General features: G+C 33.1%; 1 protein-coding gene and 2 long non-coding RNA genes across 3 annotated transcripts; 2 read left to right on the forward strand and 1 right to left on the reverse strand.

Moving 5' to 3' along the window:
• The first annotated feature begins 1,501 nt into the window (after positions 1–1,501).
• Positions 1,502–2,152, forward strand: LOC139905713 (uncharacterized). The gene has a single exon (XM_071889365.1). The coding sequence runs from the start codon at positions 1,502–1,504 to the stop codon at positions 2,150–2,152; it is 651 nt and encodes a 216-aa protein (XP_071745466.1).
• Positions 2,153–7,500: 5,348 nt separating this feature from the next.
• On the reverse strand, positions 7,501–7,977 carry LOC139905748 (uncharacterized). Its single transcript, XR_011780781.1, has 3 exons — positions 7,843–7,977; positions 7,650–7,789; positions 7,501–7,587 (listed from the first exon to the last, which is right to left on the reverse strand). It is a non-coding gene; the product is annotated as an uncharacterized lncRNA (long non-coding RNA).
• A 5,582-nt stretch (positions 7,978–13,559) lies between these two features.
• LOC121121129 (uncharacterized) lies at positions 13,560–14,380 on the forward strand. The gene is made up of 2 exons (XR_005865349.2): positions 13,560–13,903; positions 13,966–14,380. It is a non-coding gene; the product is annotated as an uncharacterized lncRNA (long non-coding RNA).
• Positions 14,381–14,739: the final 359 nt, after the last annotated feature.

Consider the following 14,739-nt stretch of genomic DNA (forward strand, 5'->3'; position numbering starts at 1 on the left):
TGGGACCCCTCAGGAACGTATTCCCAGACAGTGGTGCCGTTAATCCCATCAACACACAAAACGCTGAACGTCTCGGGATTCAACATCAACACTGGTACAAAGCCTGAAGGTCCAAATAAAATATAATGACCCGAATGACTTTTCAAATATCCAATGAATACCGAGGCACACTCCTCAGTCTCGACACATTCACTAAACTACAATCAACCCAACTTGAATTTCCATTTCCAATATAACCAGTCAAGGACGTCCAAATGCACCCCATGCTCGAAGTCCTTCACATTAACGGCGACTCCTCGAGTCTACCCCTACTACAACCACTTTGCATCCCTCAGGAGTACCTATTTCCACGAATCAAAACGACCCTGAAGCAGGAGAAGAAAGTATATTCACCCCAAAAGAATCCCTCTTCAGAAAATATTCTGATGTCTTTGAGGGAGAAAAACATTTGCAGATCATGGATGGATCTCCCATGGTCATCCACCTCAACCCCAACAGCACTCCTGTCAAATACCTATCCCTCTACCTCTTCGTGAGCAGGTCAAGAAGAGGATCAATTAAGTTGAATCCTGAGGCATCATCCAGAAGGTTTCTAAGGCCACTGAATGGGTTCACCCAATGTCAGTCGTTGCCAAGGGAGAAAAACTGAGGCTCACTGTTTTAATTAAATGAGCATTAACAGGCTGGAGCACCCACTCACTACTCCCAAAAATACAGTTTGTAACATTCCTCCCAACGCAAATTTTTTTACAACTTTTGACGCCGCCTCTGGATATCCCCAGATCCCACTCAATCGATCAAGTCCAAATCTGACCACCTTCATCATCTCCTGGGGGCACTACAAACACCTCCGTGCTACCATGGGGCTCTTGTCTACAGGAGATGAATACAACCCCTGGAGGGATGAAGCCATCGCTGGGATAGATAACGTGGAAAAGGTTGCTGATGATATGATTCTATATGATAGTTCTATGCACCTTCACGAAAAGAACGTGAGGAAACTCCTCGATTGCTGTAGAAATACAAGAATCACTCTCAATCCCAAAAATTTCTACTATGGTCAAACAGAAGTCAAATTTGCTGGCTTTAGAGTGGCAAGCCAAGGCATCCAAGCTGACCCAGAAAAATAAAAGCAATCATTCAATTTCCGACACCTATGAACATCTCAGATCTCCACTTTTTCTTAGGACTGGTCAAGCAATTAGCATGATTTTCAGACACGGCCCCAGTCAAATTCATGCCCCTTCGCCCACTCCTCAGCACCAAGCATCCATACATCTGGACAGAGGATCCTCTCAGGGCCTGCAAAGAGGTCAAAAAGTGCATAGTTTCACCACTCGTACTAATTTTGTTTGATACTAAACAGGACACAATTATTCAAACGCACACAAGCAGGTTCAACGGCCTCGCATATATATTACTCCAAAAAGACCAACAATATGTCTGAAAACTTATTGAGTGTGGTAGCTGCTTTGTCACGGAGACAGAGGGATACTATGCCATGGTTGAGCTAGAGTTACTCGTTGCTGTCTGGGCACTCCGTAAATGTCATAGCTATCTTTTTGAGCTACTGCAATTTACGCTCGTCACAGACCATCAGGTTTTCGTCACGATCATCAAGAAAAAAACGCTTGATGCCCTAAACAACACAAGAACTCAGAGGCTCAAGAGTTATTTGACTCCTTACGACTACAAAACAGTTTTGAAAAGAGGCAAGGACAATCGTATAGCTGATGCACTCTCTCACTCACCTGTAGACAAACCAACCAAAGGGGACGATAACTTCACCCGGGATATGTATGGATCAATCCACACAATAAAAGCAAATCTGCTAGATACTTTTAACAACTCAATTAATTCTCAAATCGAGTGTGATCCCATCACACTCGAGGGTATTGCACGTGATCCGATCTTGGAAGAAATTGCTCAAGCATCTTGGAACGATCCCATCTTCTGCCTTTTAACAGACAACATTTTAGAAAAAATTGATAAACAAAATATCAATCCTATGCTAAAGCCATCTGCAAAGATTCTTCCCCATCTCACCATTCACGATGATTTCATCCTCTTCGGTGATAGAATCATCATCCCACGATTGAAACGGGACCAAATCCTCCAACAAGACTACGCTCCAGTCATCAAAGGACAGTGAAGACACTGAAACAGGTCTGGCAAACTTTTTTTTTTGCCTGGAATTACAGCTGATATATGCCACCTAATCGAAGCTTCTGAAGTATGGCAAAGCCGTAGATCAATCCTACCCAAGGAACCTCTGAAATTGCACCCTACCCCTAGAGATGTTTTCCAGGAAATAGCAACCGATTTTTTTAAGTCAGAGGCAAGCTCTATTTGGTGATAGTCGACCAACTTTCTTCTCGTCCACAAAGTTCTGTCAACACCAACATCTAAGTCCCTTATCAGCAGGCTCCTCCACCACAATGTCACCTTTGGTGAACCATTAAGAATTTTCTCAGATGAGGACTTCAATTCACAGCAGCAGAAACACATAACTTATTTCCTTGCTGGGGCATCATACATAGACTATCACCACCACACTTCCCTCAGTCTAACGGACTAGCAGAACCCGCCGGTTAGTCAATTAAGGCTCTGCTCCTTAAAACTGGGAACCTTGAATTTGGAGGGGCTACTCGAATTGAAAAACACACCACTTCAATATGGCTCACTGTCCCAACTCCAAATTTTCTTTGGAAGACCAATGACATCAAGACTCCCTCCTCACAACCTATCACTTGCCGAGGATTGGCAGGAACTCCTCAACGAACATGACAGACGCATCCACAAACAGCATGAGTACTCAATAAACCACTAAGACAAGACAGCAAATCAGCTCAAACCCATCCCTACTGGCTCCAAGGTCTGGATCCAGGATTCAACTTCCAAAATCTGGGATCGCACAGCCACCGTTCAACGGAAGAAATAAGATAGAGAATATCTTCTCCTCCTTCCATGGAGAACCCTATGTAAAAAATGACGCTTCATCAGAGTCCTCAGAAATCGCGAGGACGTAATTACAACACCTCACTGCAAAAGTAACCTCAAGGATAACGGTCATGCTGACAAGCCGTCGAACCTACGACAGCCTAAAACATTAAAATTCGCTCCAAACAAATTTACCCCTTCGGATTGATTCAGGGCTCGAAAGCGGGTGTGAAGATAGACGTTAAGTGCTCGGCTCATGAGCTATCCCTAATTTTACGACGCTCTGACGTACGAGAGCATCTCTCAGTATTATATAATATTGTATTTTGTGATATAGAGAACACGAGTGAGAAATTGAAAGGAATAAAAATTATATATTAAAAGATTAAATTTTACTTTGTTTACTTGATTTTATGGTAATCCCAGAGATACCTATCTCAACAATTCATATACAAATAAAAAATAGTACTACAAAATCTTAAACCCATCACTGATGTTGGTTTAATAACTCTATCCAAAATTACTGAAATACATATTGGTAATAAAAAGTTTATTTTCAAATAGTTGGAAGACAGACAACAAATTAACATTTTCCATTCTCTCCCAATTCAAAAATATTCTTAATGTTTGATTTTGTGCATATATTCCAACATATTTATAATAATTTACACCCAAGAAAGCAGTTCATTTGTCCGATTTTGAAGGCAAACCAATATCAGCGGATTTTAATCATGTAAACTAGTTATATGGAAGAGAAATAGGATTGGTTTTACGATATACTAATAAGTTGAGTGTCAATGTACTTAAAAAATGAGTGTCAAACTTGCATATAGTTTTTTCATGATTCTACCTAATGGACTTATTAAATATGATGAAGAAGAGTTGACATCCACTACAAACTATGTATCAACTATAAAAAACTTTAGAATGCCCTGAATACAAGATTTTAGTTTTCTCGGCTTTGAGACGAAAGGAGCTTATCCATTACTTCTGCTACTTGCCCTCAAAGGATATTTTCATCTAATTTTTTGAAATGGATAGAAGGGTTGGAAGAGATAAGTATTTGAACTCTCCATTGATAATTTGATTCCTCTAAAATTCACTCTTAAATCTATAATGTCTCTATGTCCATATCTGTCCCGACAAATCTATCACTTTAGTATGATATTGCATTATTCACTATATAATCTATGTTTGCAAACACTATAAGTTCATTCCAATTTCTTTCGTCCTTCACGCCAAAAACAAGAAGAGTATAAAGTACTCTTCATAAGCATGTCTGCGCCTACAGAGTAATTGGAGGATTTCAGCAACGTACCCAGAGTAATAGGTCCAAGGCGTACGCTGGTTTATTATTGTTTGTGTTTTGATAAACATATAGTTGATATTATTGTAGAGAAAAATGAAAGCGAGGAGGGGGGTTGGAGAAAGACATATGTTATCATTGTTGAAAATACTGATGTGATTATTACTGATAATCCCATCAGTATTTATCAGTTCCCTGCTTTATTATGATTTTTGAGGGTATAACGAAAGTATTTATTAACAAAATGTTTAATAAAGATATACTACGTATAATTGACTTAGACGGTTTGTATCCGTTGCAGTAGATTTGAAAACGTCACACTCTATGAAATTGTAATTCATTATGAACCATATTCTCAGAATAATAACTAATAAAACGACAAAATAAGAGTATTTCGAAATATATTTCAAGTTCCAAGTTTAAAATAAAAGGCTTAAATTAAATATAATCTACATACTAAAAAATAAACCATCCTACATTTAAGTTAAATATACAAAATTAAACAATTAGAATCATATAAATAATAATAACAATAAATTATAAATACAGAATATTGAAATAATAGATTGATCCAAATAATATTTTCTTGTTCTAACAACAGAATTCAGTTAAATATGTCACATAGTTGCTATATACAATTGTGCACAGGATAGATATATCTCTACCGATGAGATCTTAATAATTATTAACAATAAAGTAAATGTCAAAATAATAAATAATGTTAGATTTAAATCTATATCATCTTCCAATTTTAGTACGAACAGCTTTTAGAATCCCACTATCATTTATTTTATGTTTATCTAAAAAAAGAAAATTTAATCCATGTACTCAAATTTTAAACCTTAATTATTTATTTTAGATATAAAAATAAGACTCCTTTATAACTGATAAGACAATTCAGGCAACCATTCTTGACTTAATGTAGTTTTCTAACATGACATCGTAAAGATTTAGAGTAAAAGCTAATTATGTAGTAATGTCCGGCAATATGACTCCTTATTAAGAGCAAAAAAAAAAAAGATTCCCCCCGGTTATTTATGCTTGTACAACAACATACTATTATCATGAAGGATACACACAATTGCCAATTATAATGCTACACCCAATGCAACTACCCCCTGTTGTTGTGACCATTTAAGCAGTTGTGTTTGCCTTTTATGAGTTTTCTGAACACAATTTCTTGGAGCTTATGAACCATTGCTAATCCTTAAGTGACTAAAAAGTAAGATTTATTGACTATGTAATATTTGAAAACCTAATGATCATACCCAAGTATTTAAGTGAAGAAACTAGTGTCAGAAAAACTAGTTGCGAACCATCCATAGCTATTACCCCCGATGTTGTAACCAGTTAAGCAATTGTTTTTGCCTTTTATGAGTTTTCTGAACATGGTTGTCTTAGAGCTTATCAACCATAGCTTAGCCTTAAGTGAAGAAACTAATGTCAGATAAACTAGTTGCGAACCATCCGAAGCTACTACTTCCGTTATTGTGACCATTTAAGCAGGTTTTGTTTTTTGCCATTTAATGAGTTGTGTATCATAATTCTTGATATGTTTAGTTATAATAGAATCATATTTTATGGTTAGATTTATAAAAAATTGAATACTTATTGTTAGATAGTACAAAATTAAGAGTTCTATTTCGAAATTAGTAAATATTTTATACTTTTTTCTGATAATTTGATCGTAATTTGGTGTAGATGACTCAAGACATGCTGAAAATTATCTCAATTTCACAATTTACAAACGGGGGTATTTCTTAAATGACATCATTACCAACATCGTCCATTATTTAAATGATGGCCCTCGGGAATGGACGAGTTTACCCGTGTATTTTTCCATAAATTTTTTGAAAGTAGGATGATTAGCAATGGATAAGGGTATATTACATGTAATAAAAATCTTTGTGAGATCAGAGTTAAAGTCTGACTTGATGAATTCATCATTAACTTGATTTTTTAGATGAATATCCATGCTTTTGATATGAGATGAGGATAATGAGTGGCGTGGAATTCTAGACACGGGACTAAAGGCACATTTATATCGACAAGTCCGACAAGTCATCTGTTTCTCATCCGGTAAGTATTTTCCAAATTCATGGGCCTCCATTTTCAGAAATCCAGACAGAAGGCGACGTCATTTTAGGCATTTTATTCAGTTCTCTGTCGACTATCAATTAATATTACATTAATATTGAATAATATAGGTGGGAATGACAACGTTCTTGATAGAAGAAGATGTATATTATTTAATCAATGATGCCATGCATATTTATTCTTTTCTCCTCGCACGCTTTTCTATTTTTACCAAAATTATCACCCTTAGATATACACTACACTACCGTCAGTTGCAAATTAGTATTAATATAGTTGATATTATTGTAGAGAAAAACGCGTGCAAGGAGAAGGGGGGGAAAAGACATATGGTATCATTGTTTAAAATACTGATGTGATTATCATCTGCCTGCTTTATTATGAATGTATTTATTAGCAAAATGTTTAATGAAAATATACTACGTATAATTGACTTTGACGTTTTTTATCCGTTACAGTAGATTTGAAAACGTCGCACTCCATGAAATTGTAATTTATTATGAACCTTATTCTCAGAATAATAGCTAATGAAACGACAAAGTAGAGTATTTGAAATATATTTGAAGCTCAAAGTTTAAAAAAGAAGGCTTTAATTAAATATAATCTACATACTAAAAAATAAATCATTAAACATTTAAGTTAAATATACAAAATTAAACAATTAAAATCATATAACTATTAATAATAATAAATTATAAATACAGAATATTGCCATAATAGATTGATCCAGATAATTTTTTCTTGTTCTAACATCTGAATGCAGTTAAATATGTCATAACTTTAGGTTGCAATACACAAGTGAGACGTGGAGTTTAATCAAAAAGATAATCACCCCTCTTCTTCATGTGGAAGTTGCTATATACATTGGGGCACAGGATAGATATATCTCTACCGATGAGATCTAACTAATTATTAATAATAAAGTAAATGTCAAAATCATAAAATAACAATAAATAAATTAATAAAAAAATGTTAGCAATAAATTCATCGTAAAGATTTAGAGCAAAAGCTAATTATGTAGTAATGTCCGGCGATATTACTCCCTATTAAGAGCATCAAAAAAAGATTTTTCCCCGTTATTTAGGTATTCTTATATAACAACATACTGTTATCATGAAGGATATACACAATTGTTAATTATAATGCAACACCCAATGTAACTAACTTGTGACCATTTAAACAGTTGTTTTTGCCTTTTATGAGTTTTCTGAACACCACTTCTTGGAGCCCATCAACCATAGCTAAGCCTTAAGTGATAAAAAAGTAATATTTATTGACTATGTAATATTGGAAAACCTAATTATTATACCCAAGTCTTAAAGCGAAGTAAGTAGTCTCAGACAAACTAGTTGCAAACCATCCAAAGCTACTACCCCCGTTGTTGTGACCATTTAAGCAGTTGTTTTTGCCCTTTACTGAGTTGTGTATCATAATTCTTGATATGTTTAGCTAAAATAGAATCATATTTTATGGTTAGATTTAAAAAAAAATTGAATACTTACTGTGAGATAGTACAAAATTCAGAGTTCCATTTCGAAATTATTAAATATTTAATACTTTTTACTGATAACTTGATCGTCATTTGGTGTGGATGACTCAAAACATTTTTATATGTATTTCTATAAATAAGATCAGTAACAACATCCTCCATTAATTTAATGATGGTTCCTCGGGAAGGGATATGTTTACCCTTGTATTTCTCCATAAATTTTTTGAACGTAGATGATTAGCAATGGATAAGGTTATATTACATGCAATAAGCATCGTTGTAAGATCAAAGTTAAAGTCTGACTTGATGTATTCATCGTTAAATTGATTTTATAGATGAATATCCATACTCTTGTTATGAGATGAGAATAATGAGTGGCGTGAATTTCTAGACAGGGGACAAAAGCCACATTTATAACCACAGATCCGACAAGCCATCTGTTTCTCATCCGGTAAGTATTTTCCAAATTCCTAGGCCTCCATTTTCAGAAATCCAGACAGAAGGCGACGTTATTTTAGGCATTTTATTCAGTTCTCTATCGACTATCCCCATCTAATATTATTATATTAATATTGAATAATAAAGGCGGGAATGATAACGTTCATGATTGATAGAAGAAGATGTATATTATTTAATCAATGATGCCATAAGTATTTCTTCTTTTCTCCTCGCACGCTTTTCTATTCTTACCAAAATTATCACCCTTAAGTATTAATTAATATCTGAAGTAAGTCCTAATTCATCAATACTGTCATTATTTCGTTAAAGTGATCATTATGATAGACTCTGAGGTTAGTTTCATTAGTTAATTCAGTGCACTTCTTCCGTTCATATGGTCTTTCGAGCCGGGTTCTTGAGAAAAAATCTAAAAATCTACGTTTGAGGATTATTTTCTTGAACTCTCCCGACAGTTCCTATTAATAATAAAACTCTCTAGTTTAGTGATATCAAAGGAGCGACTCTCATAAGTTGTCGTTCCCAACGATTTATCAGCTTTGTCGTTGCCTGGAATTGGGTCAAGGATACTGATTCACGATATCATTTGCACAAGCTAGAAATTCTAGTCCATTTCTACACAATTGATCTTGAACCTTTTAAGGTTAACTCCAGTTGATCTTTATTTTGATCTATGTATATTTCTACACGTATGATCTAGACTCTTAAGTTTAACTCCGGTTGATCTTTTCTTTGGCCTTTATCTATTTCTACACGCTTGATATAGAATCTTTTAAGTTTAACTATGGTTGATCTTTTCTTTGGCATTTGTCTATTTCTACACAAATAATCTAGAACCTCAATTTTAACTCCGGTTGATTTTTTCTCTGGCCTTTGCCTATTTCTACACGCATGTTCTATATTTTTAAGGTTGATCTTACCTGAATTTTATATCTCAAACATCTTCTTGTTTTTACGACAAAAGGTTAGAAGTTATTAGGCTTTAGAGCCGATTACACGTGTCTTCCACGATTACTCTTGACATTACTAATCCTATAATTATTCCTAAGAGAACTATGACTGAGAGATTCGTACTTGATACAGATCTACGACTCTTTCATTACTTGAAAAAACAAAAATTTAATAAGCTTAGAGCTCGTTTTGCTTTATCGGTAATTATGGATATTTCAAAGCTATAGTTAGAAAGTTATACAAAGTTCCTAGATGTCGATATGTAAAGTTTGAGTCTCCAAGAATCGATCATTCACCTACTATAAAAATCAACAATCCTAGTTCATGGTGTAGTGTAGTTATTGATTAATAAGAGGATCTAAATACTATATTTCTGTACAAAATGAGGAAGAAAAAAAGATCGCTTACGATCTGTATTATGTTTTCAAAATTATCAATTATCAAAGGTAAGATCAATCGATCAAATATCTTCAAACAAACAATGTATCAATAAGCTGGTATATTTGTTTGATTTGTTAAAATTAATTTAGTCTAATTTATTACTTATCTGAAAGTTTAAAAATAAATCAATCTTCTAATTTTTCTTGTGACACAATTCTTATAATGTATTCTTGGGAAAGACAAACGCTCGCTTAATCTTTTTTTTTTCTTTACTTTTTAGGTGTAGTCCAGATTAAACCTTTAAACCAAGTAGTGAAACGCGATCGTTAGCCTGAGGAAATAGTGTGGTTAGTATTTCATATTTTATCGAAAGATGTCGTTTTTCCTATGAAGTCACTCATTTATTTATACTGAAGACGACAATACGTGCTTTATGTTAATCTATATTCATATTGATATTCTATTCTTTATAAAATTATACAGAGTTAATTATTTTACTTTTTAATTATAAATTAAGTATGTCAGATGATAACAATAATATATCGGCATCTTCGGATAATGCTTTAGTATTTAAGCTCTGCAACCTGTTCTTCATGGAAGCAGACGAACTTTTTGATGATTGGATGACTCATTTTGAATGGAACAAAAACAATGGCCTCTCTAAACCATCAATCAAATTATCGTCTTAGAGTCGTGCTCTCTTATCGCATATCCTAATCCATATTTAGAAATTAAAACTGATGCATCAACTTCTGGGTTTGGCATCTCTTTTTCGGATGGGAGGTCGAACAAGGAAAATAGTCTTTAGAGGAGATAAAATTACACATGGATATGCCTAAAGGCATAAATTTTGCTCAAATTTGTCAGTAACATCTTTGAAGATTACAATTGTATACCCACTGAGATTAATCAGGAGAGCTGAAGACACTGTTCCAGCATCACTATTGTGTGGGGAGTAATTTCAATAATATCATTCATATTATTAAGGCCCTAATTCTTTCGTATCTCCTTAGATAAGGGATTTTTTACCTCTGTATTTCCTAAAAGTGATCCAGTCGCTCCCATTGTCTGCCAATACATCTACTGGATCTATGCTTTCGGTAACCAATTTTCCAATGGAATTTGATAAGTGATTGTACATGAAGATCCTCTTACAGAATATATATAAATAATTTTTCAAGGGAAAAATTTACCTTGAATGTGCTCTTACACCAGGATCTTGCGTTAGATTGTTTGACTTTAAAATGTTTTAATATAAATTCAAATTACTAATAAATTCTCTAAATATTCACGAACGAGATATCAAAGTTAATAAAAACTAAAAGAAAACCCTGAATAGCAAACCACTTAAGAAATAAATTAAAATTGCTTATTGGCGATATATTGTTTCAATTATTTTATATTACCATTGGAGACTAATTAGTTTTAAATCTAGTGGGCGGATTCTTCATGAGAAGATACTCTCCGATGGCGATACATGTGTAAAGTGAGTATCTTCCCATAAATGAATCTAAAACTAAAGAGCAAATAAAAGCTTTACAGCGAACAAGTTGAAAAAAAGGAACACAAATTCATGCATAATTTGTTTCTTTTAATTTATCATGGAATATACATGTACCTTTTATCAGAGGTACATGCAAAAAACTTAATAAATTCCGAATTCAGTAACGGCTTCTTCTGTAAACTTCTTTTGAAGGTTCCATCAATATCTGTTACCTATGGTCCACGGCCCGTTTGCCCTCCTTTCTGTCTAAAAAAAAACGAGCATTCCTTATGCAGACCAGTATTTAGCTATCCCAACTTCCAATTTAGCCTAATGAATTTCCATCAATTTCTCCACCTGGAGATAGACTTCAAAAAATTATGTCATGAAGGATTTAAAAATGGAGCTGTGAATTTTGGATTTTGTTGGAAAAAAAACTCCATTAATCCTCCTCAATGGCTTCCATATATTAATCGTATCATCTTTTTGACTATGACCAAAACATTTTTTACCTGTTTATTGTATCCGTGCTCATTTCGCTACTTGGTTTAATGCTTTAGTGCAGACAATATAAGAAAACTATAAATTATAAGTTATAGCAAAGATATTCAAAATGCTATCCACCGGTATGCCAAAAAAAAAGAATGTTTTGGAGCAGAGCAGCTCAACTGTCATAACGTTTTATTAGATTAGCTGTGAGCAGCCCTGAGAGGGTTGGAAAATAATTAAACACAAATCTTACTTTTTAGTAAAAACATTGGCAGGCATTACTTCGAAGTCGATCTAAAACTCTAGTCTTGGTCCAACAAATACTTTTTATCATAACTTTCCAACCAATGTTGTGTAGCGAAGAATGTTATAATATTAATCTATTATCTTACTCAGTTTTTCAAGGCTGAATAGCTTACCAATTATTCAAATTTGAAAAAAAATGATCAAGTCCTGGCTCACTTTTATTCTAAAATGGCTTTGGTCTCAATAAAATCATGGGAAGAGTTAATGATATAGAGTTCAATGGTATGGATGAAAACAATGAGGCAATCAATAAATCAACAGCGATAAATTTATCCATTCATGGCATAGAAACACCTCTCTTATAGGGAAATTTGTACGCACAACTTATATGTGTACTGATGAATGAGGCCCTAAACATTATCGTCGAAGTTATTATCAATAAAACCTAGAGAGTACAACCAATATAAAAACAAAATATTAAGATATATTATTATACTCGTATACACCTATATTCATAAATCCTATCAATTATTTTGTAATTCAATCTAGATCCACATCATATTCCGTAAATACTTTCTAATGAGTAATTACTGATTCTAAATAGTAAATACTAAATATCAGAGCCCTATAAGATGAGTTACGACACCAACCAAACTACCTCACGTCAGCTGGCAATCAGCTGAAATAAATTTTTGCCCTTATTCAAATCTTATCAACTGTGAAGACAAAGTAATTTTTCCAATAAATCGACCTGAAATCCCAAAATTAGGATAGAAATGCCTTTGTTTAGCGCTGTTAAGTGCTCGAGCAAATTTGGAGACAAAGATGCCACGCTTTTTCTTTTCCAAAGGATAAGAGTATATCAAAGGAATGGATACTACGAATTTCACAATGAAGAAAAGATTGACGATCTTGAATTCATTTTTGCAAACTCTCTCGACTTAGCTGAAATGAATTCCTTCGCTTATTTGTTTGGCTATTGTTTACGTAAAACATTTCAGAGTCATTCTCATTGTATTGAATGCAAGTTATTCTATATTGATGAAGAAAAGTCGACAAGTGATTGGACCAGTCTGATATCCTTACGAAATTATACGCCTTCAAATGGATAAACTCTTTCCTTATATAATCGATTTTTTTGATATTATAAGTTTATAAAATTAAGTTTTTTTGGGGTTCTTAAAGCTAAAGCATTATTCAATTAATTACAGATTGAAAATATTGGTATGTGTTGTCATTTCTTTAACTACAAGCAATTGCTTCATTTTCTCTATAACTTCCTCTGAAAATTAATGAAAATTTAAGACTAGAATATAATATAAATTCCAGTTGCTCCATTGACAGAAAAAAAATATTAATTAAAATTAAGTTTAGAACAAAAAGTTTATAAAGCAACAGAAATTTAAAAATATGGTAAAAAGTAATTGTCGAATATAGTTGAATGTTGCAAGTCCATAAGAATAAATATTAAATGAAAAAGGTAATTCCTTATTGCCATAATATCTTTATTTAATTTATATTTTTGGTCATTTACAATTACAAGCAAATATTTTATGTCGTACTTCCTTCGATTTGAATGAGTTCTTTATACTAAAAGGAACGTATTATGTTTTAAAAAATTTAATGTTATCTTTTAATAATGATTTTATTAGGTTTTATCTACTTTCAATGTAATAAATTTAAGTTGTTTAAGACCTCTATTGTAGTTACAGAAGGTTGTCGCACGGTGACGCTCAAGTCTATTGTCGCAACTCTTATTATAGGGCTCTGTTAAATATAATTAAAGAAAAGAGTAAAGATACCAATGCATTAGATGAGACAAGAGATCATCAAGGAATGTCAAAGACGGCAATTTTGGTAAAATAAGTGCTTCAAAAGAACCCTGGCTACACGAAAATAAATGAACTCAGAATAAGTAAAACCTTGTGCACAATAATACTTTAATAATTATTTAGTATGGAGAATATGATAAATACGAAAATGAGGTCCAAACTCTGTGCTAAGAAATTGAAGGAAATATTCATCACCAAATTTAATGAATGTTTTGTAAGCATTTAATTGTTAACACGTAAATATTAACGAAATTGTTTAGATAATTTATTACTTTATGGCTTCATTTCTATTCTTTAGATTTCGTGCTAAAGTTATCCATTTATCCTTAGTAGTCACTAAGAAATAATGAGGATACTTCCCTTAGGATGATCTTTATTCTAAGAGATAACACACTACCATCAATATGATATTCAACTTCTTCATTGCGAATTACAAGTGTATTTCGAATATTAAGGCGAACACCAAATTTAATATAATTTATCCACTAATATTGTCGTGACAGGTAAGTCTTTATCTAAATGGTTTGACGTCCCCATATTAGGAGTGAACATCTACAGTATCATGGGAAACTTATTATAGTTTGAATTTAATTTACTCACATGCTACTTACAATTTGTTATATCCACCTTGTATGTTGATATTCTCAACCTAATTTTTATGTTGTGACAGTTAATACTATTTGCATTATAAAATAAATTACAATTAACATTAAGACATTTTCTTGATAATATTATTTTGATTGAATTGTACCAAGTTAGAGTTATACTTTGGTGATAGTAAGCTTCTATGTGTAGTAAATTTTCAGATAATTTGTAATGTTTAAAAAAATATAATAGAGATGTCTCAAAAGTGTGTTCGAAATTACCCATCGCCCATCAAGTATGGTATGAATCATACCGTATGATGAATAAATGTTTATGACCAAAATAGTTGTATTTGCGGGCGCGCTTGTTCAAAACAGGATTCTTTACTGTCAATGAATTTATAGTTATTATTTATTTCTATGTTTTGTACTTCGATAACAAAAAAAAAGGAAGTATGTGCAGAGTGAAGAGAAAACCTCTTTAAATG

The sequence above is a fragment of the Lepeophtheirus salmonis genome, chromosome 6 (genome assembly GCF_016086655.4).
Source record: "Lepeophtheirus salmonis chromosome 6, UVic_Lsal_1.4, whole genome shotgun sequence".
Classification (NCBI taxonomy): domain Eukaryota; kingdom Metazoa; phylum Arthropoda; class Copepoda; order Siphonostomatoida; family Caligidae; genus Lepeophtheirus; species Lepeophtheirus salmonis.